Raw genomic sequence first — 10,101 nt, 5'->3', positions numbered from 1 at the left:
ATCAGGTCTTTTGTTTAAGGAAGTTAGGGAAATAGGTTCCTGCTGAGGCACGAGACAAAGCCTGGAAGACTTCAGAGAGGAGGCAGCATTAGAGAGACATTGGGACATTGGTTCTGCCTATGTTTTCCTCTATATAATTTATGGATTCAAGTCTGATCTGCAAGTCGTTAGTCCCTTTTAACTTGAATTTTGTGCATGGTGTTAGAAAGGGGTCTGAGTTCATTTTTAATTTTTTTGCATGTGACCAACCAATTTTTCTAAAAACATGTGTTAAAGTTTTCCTTGGTCCACTTCATACTTTTTGCTTCTTTATCAAAGATGAACTATCTGTGCATCTGAAGGCCTGTTTCTGGACTCCCAATTCTATTCCACTGATCTGAGATACATTAGTGATTCTTAACACATGTTCCCATAGGACTGGCAAGCTAGCCCAGCAAGTAGGGCACTTGCCTTGGACATGTTTCATCCCCTGCACTATATATAATCCCCAGAGCACTGTTGGGGGTAATCTCTGAGCACAGAGCGAGTTGTAAGCCCTGAGCACTGTTGGGTGTGGTCCAAAAACCAAAGCAACAAACAAAACATGTTCCCAGTACCAGTGGCAGAGACTGTGGCCCTTTATAACCCGACAGACATGTGAATTCCAGGGCCTGATGCCAAATGTCTGGAATCAGAAAAGTCAGAAATCGTATGTGTAAGATATTTGATTATGAGAATAAGCAAGTTTTTAGGAAGATAAGTTTTTTTTCTCCTGCAGCTGTTAACTTAAAGAGCAAATCTTTGGAGAGAGAGCTTGTGATCGTGAGATATGTAGATTTGTGGTTCAGTCGAGGGCAAGTGGATACAGTTCACATCTTCACTTCTTCCTGCAGTTTTTTAACAAGAAGACTCGAAAGCAGGTCACTGATTTAAAAATAACCAAGGCCTAAATTAATAAAACTTTATAAGACCAGTTTAAAAAATAAATAACACTGAATTTATACCTTCTTGTTAGTCTGGAATATCATCTGAAGATAAAATGGGCCCTCAGATTGCAAAAGTTTATGAAGGGAGGGAGGGAGGGAAGGAGGGAGGGAGGGAGGGAGGGAGGGAGGGAAGGAGGATAAGAGACAGAGAAAGATCATGAGTGAAAACAGTAATGCAGGCAGCCCAATTAGGACCTAACAGCTCAGTAAGCCCCTCAGGCTATGATTTTAGCAATACCATTATGACATATACATTGTAATAAGCAATATAGAATAAATTAATTAGTGCCTACTAAGGGAACAAGCTGGAGGATTAGGAAATTAGGGACATTGGTGGAGGTAAGGGCACACTGGTGGTATGTTGAAAAACATTGGTCTGTCCTTGCTCCTCCTGCAGGGAGTTTAGGTTTATTGAGTTACTCCCATCACAGTGCTCCCAAGGCACACCCAATTCCATCAGGAACTAATAATCCTATATTGCTTTTCTGTTTTTTGGTTTTTTTTTTCTTTTTGGGTCACACCTGGCGATGCACCGGGGTTATTCCTGGCTCTGCACTCAGAAATTACTCCTGGTGGTGCTCAGGGGACCATATGGGATGCTGGGAATCGAACCTGGGTCAGCCGAGTGCAAGGCAAATGCCCTACCCGCTGTGCTATCGCTCCAGCCCCTATATTGCTTTTCTATTTCCTTTAAGTCCTTTGTCTGCATGGTTTAGCAATGTCCTTTTTGTATAGACACAGGGAGACACTTGATGCTGTTTTTGTAACATGGAAGTTATTGACTCCAAATAATATTCACTCCTGGGCACCCATCATGTTTACCTTACCTGCTGTGCTATCACTCCAGTCCAGTAGAAGGCCAGTATAAACTGTTAACAACAAGAACAAAAGGGCCCACAGGACCAGATTAGGGAAATGGCCCCAAACAAAGGGAATCATCAGTGTGGAAGGTCAGGGTGACCTAGTTGGGGCCTGAACACCCGGATGAGGAAGGCCCTGCTGGATCAGGACACCAGAAGAGAATCATCTCAGCTTCCTCTCCGGTTTCAGTAGCCCACGTTCTTGGACCAGAGTTAGGAAATGCTTTCCCACACACCTTTGTCAAAAAGCTGTAAGAGGAGAAGGGCTTCTGCTTTTCTCCAGAATCCTTCTTTAGGAGACCCCTCCCATAGTCTGGTAGCTTCCGCCTTCCTTTGCCTTTCCTTAAGGAAAGTCTGTTCTGAATTCAGCCTCGGGATCTCCAGTCCCTAGCTTTCTATCAAGCAGTTGAGGACAAGAACATGAGCACCCGGGGCTGGAGAGATAGCACAGCGGATAAGGCGTTTGCCTTGCACGCGGCCGACCCGGATTCAAATCCCAGCATCCCATATGGTCCCCTGAGCACAGCCAGGGGTAATTCCTGAGTGCAGAGCCAGGAGTAACCCCTGTGCATTGCCAGGTGTGACCCCCCCCCAAAAAAAAAGCAAAGAACATGAGCACCCAAAGCCACTAGAGCACGAACTCCAGCACAGGGAAGTGCCTGTGTGACTCAAGAGTCCACTTCCCATACTACTCTTTTGTTACTGACATGCAGATCTGTTTTTCTGTTGGTAAAACATTTTTTTTCCAACAGAATTGTTACAGCTGGCATCAACCTGGACATTGTGTAAGATGAGCACAGGGACTGCCAGAGATTTTCTGATTTAAAGCCTTTCATTTAACATTTCTTTTTTTTCCTTTTTTTAATTTTTTTTTTTTAATTGAATCACTGCAGAGCGTCTTGACCCCGTGCCTGGCTCTTTTCACCGGGGCCCCTCAGAGGGGTTGGGTTGTTTCCCTCCCCACCCCAAGCAGAGCTCCCGCAGCCGAAGACCTCTGGAACCCAGCCACAGCCGTGCTCAAGGCCCCTCTCCACACGTTCAGGCGAGCCTCACGCATGAAGGAACCAGCAGAGCAACCCAGGTGTGCGGGACCCGGGGCTGAGATCTCTAAGCTTGCTTGGATGGGGACCGGGTCTCTTCTGCCCAGATCCCCTTTCCAATAGCTAGGTGGTCACACCCAGAAACTGCCCCCGGCGCCGTGTAATCCCATCAATGGCCAACATCCAGAGACTATAAAACCAAGCTCCTGGACATCTTATAGCCTAGTTCTCCCTCTCGGAGAAACTGGCAAGCTACCGAGAGTTTTCCTGCCCACACAGGAGAGCCTGGCAAGCTCCCCATGACATATTCATATGCCAAATACAGTAATAATGGTGGGTCTTATTCTCCTGACCCTGAAAGAGCCTCTAATGTGGCACCATTGGGAAAGACAAGTAAAGAGAAGCTGCTAAAATCTCAGGGCTAGGACGAATGGGCCCGCTTGAGCAAATCGAGGATCTATGGGATGATAGTGATAGTGATAGTGATTGAATCACCATGAGATAGTTACAAGCTTTCATGTTCAATCATACAATGATCAAACACCCATCCCTCCACCCCTCTCCATTACCAATGTCCCCGGTATACCCCCCTTTACAACCCCCCCATGACAGACAATTTCCCCCATACTCTCCCTCTACTTTGGGGCATCATGGTTTACACTTCTTTAATGGCTCTTCAGGCCTGTCTCTGCAGCAGCCGCACACACAGAGACCTCTGCATCCTGGACCAACCCTGCTCTGCTGAGCTCTATTCTCTTCCTACTCTTCCACAACTTTTTTTCTCCTTCTTACCACTCTGCTCTCCTTCCTTTTTGTCACTCATGAAGCCTCTTCTCCCTTCTACTTCTTCCACCCCACACCATCTCTCTATGCCGTGACCTGCATTCAATACACCCACCCCTTATTGGTTCTCCTATCTGATTGGTTGTGCCCTACAATCAGATTGAAATAACCACCTGGATTGTGTATGCCAATGATGGTGTGAGGTGGCTGTGGACTGACCAATCAAAATATATATGCCTTGATAAAGGTTTGTAAGGTGATCCATTGGAAGTCTTTTCTGGTTCCTGGAAGAGAGCTCAATGGTCTGAGCACATGCTTTGCATATAGGTGGCCAGGGTTCAGTCCCCAGCACTGCATGGTCCCCCACCATTGCCAGGAGTGACCACCCCCCCGGGCAGAGAGCCAGAGCCATAATACCTTGCTTTTTGGAAAAAATGTATTCTTTCTAATAAATGACATTTCAAGTATGCATTATTTTTATTTGAATACATCAAACCTAGAGGAAAATTATTTGCTAGATGACTGTTCTTCACACTTCTGCCCCCATGTCTGGCACCAAAGAATCTTGGGGAGTTCTGAAAGCTCAAAGAACTGGAAAGGATTTTTCCGGTGAAACGAGCACATCTTCTGTTGCACTTCCACGGGTTAATTTGCCTTCGAATACATAGAAATTAAGCTTTCCATACTCTGGATGGCTGTTTGGAGGAGCTGTAAGATTGTTCCCAGATTCTTAGTAATTTGCTCTAACTGATCCGCAGTGGAGGCCGTGCTATTCTCTGCGGTCTCTATTTTCAACGTCTCCTGCAAAGTTTGCAGGGTATCTTTTGTAACGGTTTGTGGTGACTCTGATCCTTCGGACTTCTTAGAGGTGGTCGCGCCCGCTGGTTCTTGGATCTCTTTTCTATAGACATCAACTAATTTAAGATTCATGATGGGATATTCCATTAGGAGTGCAAGAGTAGACTCCAAATTGATAAAGATGCTACTCCCAGTATTCAGTATGGGAGCAATGGTTGGTGCCGTTTTTAACATTTCTTTGGCTTTCTGAGGAATCGCCTTTAGACTGCTAACCTTGTCAACAGCAGCTGAAACACTGGAACTCAAAGATTGCGTTTTGTGGTCCAGTACACTTTGCATCTCCTTAAAGACTTTGAGAATTTGTTCAAAGACATCTTTAACAAAACGTTCTTCTTTCTCAGGTCCCAGATTAATCTGAGCATGCATACCTTTGTTAAACATTTCAGTGAAGGTTTTTGTCAAGGAAGAAATTTCTTGCATTTGGAAGAAGAATGTTTTGGCAGCTTGAGTCAACCTCTCTTTATCCTTTTCTGACTCTGAAGACATTTTTCCAACAAAAATGTTTCAGTACTGCAAGACAAAGTCACAATCTAAATAAATACTAAGGTATTTTTGTCAACCAGAAAGAAATAAATTATACTCTACATGTAAGAAGAATTTCTTTGGGGTAGTTGGGAAAATTGGAGACAATGGTGGAGGGAAGATGTAATGGTGGTGGGACTGGTGTTAGAACCTGAATGCCTGCAACAAATCATGATGAACAACATTGTAAACCACAGTGTTTATAGTTTGCATAAAGTATAAGGGGGGAAATTGGGAAAAAATAATATTTTTAGAAAACAAGAATTCCTTTAAAGAAGAGAGAGGTTGAGCCATAGAGATAATACAACAGAGCACTTTCCTTGTACATGGCTGACCAGGGTTCCATCTCTGGAACCCCATATGGATCCCCAAGTCCCGCCAGGAGCAATCTCTGAGCAGCACAAAGCCAGGAGCAAGCCCCAAGGCACTAGCGAAGGGATCAGTGTGCCTGAAAGCCAATCCTGAATAGCTGTAGCTTCACGAGGGTCTAAATTTAACAAGAAAGAAAGAAAGAAAGAAAGAAAGAAAGAAAGAAAGAAAGAAAGAAAGAAAGAAAGAAAGAAAGAAAGAAAGAAAGAAAGAAAGAAAGAAAGAAAGAAAGAGAGAGAGAGAGAGAGGGAGGGAGTGGGCAGGAAGGAAGGGAGGGAGGGAGGGAGGGAGGGAGGGAGGGGGGGAAGAAACCCCGGAATTATCAGTTTGGTTCAAGATCAAAATGAAAAAAGAGTAGAATGCTATGCAAACTTTAGAGTGAAAATGACTCCACACATTAACAAAAATAATAGCAAACATGAGCCCAAACAGGGTAGGCAGGATATTTCTCTGAATTTAAACCATACATCAAATATTGTTGTTGCATCCTAAATTGGATACGCTGAGATGTGGTGTGACCTAGTCTCACATATTACTTCCAATTATCATCCACTTTAGTGAGAAATACTGGATAAAACACTTTAAAAACTACATGGTCAAATTGTGAGATATAACAATTATCACAATTTCATTTTTATTTATCTATTTTCTGATCACTCCATTTCTCATTTTATTGCAGCAAGCAATATGAAGTAAATCTGTTTGTCTACTAAGGTACAGGATTGTCGGATGGGTAAGAAACTGGGAATATTTATGGAAGGAAGGTCACACTGGTGGTGGGATTAGTGTTGGAACATTGAACACCTGAAATGATTGTATTATGAACAACTTTGTAAGTCACGGTGTTTAAATAAAATAAAATCGCACTGTAGCACTATAGTACTACTGTCCCATTCTTCCTTGATTTGCTCAAGCGGGCACCAGTAACATCTCCATTGTGAGAAAATAAAATAAAAATTAATAAAAATTTAAAATGTAGGTAAAATAAAAATATAATTATTACATGGTGGGGGGAAATGGGCACAGGGATGTAATTCAGGGTGAGAGTGTATGTCTTGCCTGTGTGGCATCTTGAGTGTGTGCATGCACGCACACCTCGCGCACGCGCGCGCGCGCACACACACACACACACGCTGTATAGAGAGGTTCTGACTCTAGTTAAGATGAAAGGCACACTCCATCCAATATTTTCTACTGACTATAACTAAAAAAACTCTAGAGATAATCTACAAAGCAACAACCAGTTAACTCTGAAAGATCAAAGGCAGCATCGGGTGGAGATGGGTACCATTTGAAGAGCAATGCTGTAATGAAGTTCTCTGGTTTTGTTTTCTGGCTTCCAGTGTTCCTCCTGCATTGCGCTGTGGGGTCAGCACGAAATCAGCACTGGACACAAGTCCAGCCAAGGGAAGGCTCCAAAGGAAGCTGAGATTCCCTAAGCTCACCAAACAGTCATCTAAATAATTTATATAGTTTCACTTGTTTATTAGACAAACTCCATGTCATTTCCCCTACGGCTATTTTCACAAATGTCTGCAAATTTGGTGGCATGGCAGAAATATATTATTTCCAAGTTCTGGGGACTAGAAGGCCGAAGGATTGCAGGACAGCAAAAGCCTAACAGCCTCTTGAAGCTTGCAAAAGCCTAGAGGATGTCAAAAGTGTCTTCAGCCTAAAGGCCCTTGAAGAGAATCATTTCGTTGCCTCTTCTAGCTCCTGGTGGCTATGAGCATCCCCTGACTTTTGCTCACGTCCCTCCAATCCATGCCAATATGGTCCCACTGCTTCCTACTCTTATTTAAAATAAATCCTCTGTGGATTACAATATTCATCACATACCTCATAGTCTACGTAGAATTTATATTCTACCACTTCAAGGACATAGGTCATCTTACCCTCATTCCTCTGTGATGCACTTGACATTGGTAGCAAGTTCTACACATAAAGCAAATTTGTATTTGTACTAATCATGGTAAATCTCAAATAGTTGACAACATGGAATCCCAAAACAGGAAAACTGCTATCAAAAAGCTATATTTGCCACTAAACTAAATTCACCCAATTGTACAGAACTTTTCTACAATAAAAAGAGCCCATGAGAGAAAGTTAAGTTTGACTATTTGTGTTTTCAAATACTTACTATATACTAATTTTACGTAAATAGAGAAAACAGAATCATTCTGAGAATGTAGCTGTGCAGAAATGGCCTGTAAACCAGACAGGCAGAGGGACCCAGCAGCGACTAGCAAAGCTTGTAGATCAGCACATTCCATCAGAAACCTCCAGAAAACACTGATGAAAAAGCTCTTCCACAACACTCTCAAACAACGGCTGAAACCACCAAAGTCAGATAGCCAGCAAGGTAAGCAATATGGATATTTTGGCAATGTGGGTGTAAAGCTCTATTATTCTAATTATTAGAAATTTAAAATAACAGGGAAATCTTGACACTAGTCATAAACATAATAAAGTAGCACTGCACTGTAGCACTGTTATCCATAGTTTATCGAGTGGGCATCAATAACGTCTCCATTGTGAGACTTGTTACTGTTTTTGGCATATCTAATATGCCATGGGGAGCTTGCCAGGCTCTGCCACGCGGGTGGAATAATCTCGGTAGCTTGCCGGGCTCTCCGAGAGGGACAGAGGAATCGAACCTGGTTCAGCCACGTGCAAGGCAAAAGCCCTACCCACTGTGCTATTGCTCCAGTGCATAAAGTAACAAGATAATTTTGTTCTCTAAAAGGATCCTATGATAGATTCCTTGTGATTATGTCTCTGAATACACCAGGGAAGAGAAAATTAATAGCTTCAAGGATTAATGAAGTCAGAGGGTAAGTTAACACAGTATAGGCATCAAATTTAGAAAGGGTTAGAATAGAATGACCCTGTGTGAATGTGTCGCCCGTACAGATTTTAACAGTGACTTTCATTTCTTCAGCACTAACATGAACATTCATAACCTTAAAAAATAAAAACAAAAACAGGTGTATAAACCCAAACCAGAACAAGCATAGTGGCTTATGCTTCTCCAAAAGTGTTGTATTACATGAATTATCATAGTATTTCTGTGTCACCAAATAGACTCCTTTTTTTTTTTTGCTTTTTTGGGTCATACCCAGCAATGCTCAGGAGTTATTCCTGGCTCTGCACTCAGGAATTACTCCTGGCAGTGCTCGGGGGACCATATGGGATGCTGAGAATCGAACCCGGGCATGCAAGATAGACACCCTACCCACTGAGCTATCGCTCCAGCCCCTCGACGCCTCTTCTTAAGAGCAAGGGACATTTACTATTTTAATATCCCCAGGCATAAAGTAGAGGTTTCTCAAATGACCATTTGATAAATGCTGAATAATTTTGATATTCTACTTTCTGATCAGAAATCGGAACTTACATTAGAAAATATGCCATCACCAGGGTCAACTTATGTTTATGGCCTTTGGGGAAGGGGGGTCCTTCACTGTTTTTTGTTTGGGGTTTTGGCTTTTGGACCACATCCAGCAGGTGTCATGGCTTACTTATAGCTCTGCACTCAAAGATCACTTGGGTGCTGAGTATTGAACCTGAGTGGGCCAAGTGCAAGGCAAGTGCCCTGACCTCTATATATTATTTCTCCATCCCATGGTGGCTACAGCTTTTTATTTAAAATAAGTGGAGGATAGCCTCACAACTTGTTTGTAGCTGCTGTTTCCTCCTAAAAAGCTCCTGACATTACCGATAATCTATTCCTATCCTCAGAACTGTGAGAACGTTGTATGACAGCTAGACTCACGCTGAACAGTGGAAGAAAGTGACAGCCAAGAGAAACAGAAAACCTCAGAAAGCACAAACACTAAAGCTCAGCTGCTGGCAGGGGTCATGTTTTTCATTATTATTATTATTATTATTGGGAAAGTTCCAACATCCATAGAAATGGAGATAATAAAATAGTAAATCCATGTGTATCAATAGCCCAGCTTCAAAAATGATCAAAACAGCATCAATCTTATAAAACTTACCTCTACTCTTCTTTAAAGTTAATTGAGAGGTAAATCTCAGAGACCAAATTGTTTCATCACTATTGTCTTCCGTATATGTTCTACATGGCAAGAGTCGCGGTTGAAAGCAAAGCTGAAGCAGAAGCTCGGGAAGAACTGGGGGTGCAGGGACCAAGAGCTCCCCCTGCTGGCCAGAAATTGTCACTGCCTGCCCAGGGCTCTAGGGAACCACTACATAGGAAGTAGTTCAGACAAGTTCAACAGCAACTCTCCTGTACAGATAGGACTGGGCCCTCCCAGCGTGAATTTCCACTTACAGGGGTTACCATATCAAACAAATCGCATAAGACTTACATTTGCCAGAGAATGGTGTGGGTAATCTACATGCTGGTGTCTATGTTTTGTTTTGAAAGCCTGCCCTGCAGGGCTATGCCAGTGGTGCTGGGAGCGCCAATCTGTCAAAGTCACTTGTAGATGGTTTCTAAGTGACGTTGTGGGGTCTGGAGAGATATCACAGTGGGTAAGACCCTTGCCATGCACAAGGGTCTTACCAGATTTGACCCCAGTCACCTCAGATGGCCCCCGATTCCTGCCAGAAGTGACCCGTGAGCTCACAGCTAGGAGTAAATAAACCCCAGAGCACTGCCAGTTATAGCTCCAAAACAGAGGCTGGAGTGATAGTATGGTGGGTAGGGCATTTTTCTTGCACGTGGCCAACCTGGGT

The 10,101-nt window shown here is 43.2% G+C and overlaps 1 protein-coding gene across 1 annotated transcript; it reads right to left on the bottom strand.

Moving 5' to 3' along the window:
• Window positions 1-4,293: 4,293 nt before the first annotated feature.
• C10H12orf60 (chromosome 10 C12orf60 homolog) lies at window positions 4,294-4,992 on the bottom strand. Its single transcript, XM_004611368.1, has one exon. It carries the CDS (start codon window positions 4,990-4,992, stop codon window positions 4,294-4,296), a length of 699 nt encoding a protein of 232 aa, XP_004611425.1.
• Window positions 4,993-10,101: the final 5,109 nt, after the last annotated feature.

This window comes from Sorex araneus, chromosome 10, assembly GCF_027595985.1.
Source record: "Sorex araneus isolate mSorAra2 chromosome 10, mSorAra2.pri, whole genome shotgun sequence".
NCBI lineage: Eukaryota > Metazoa > Chordata > Mammalia > Eulipotyphla > Soricidae > Sorex > Sorex araneus.
This window is presented reverse-complemented; position numbering and strand designations above follow the sequence as displayed.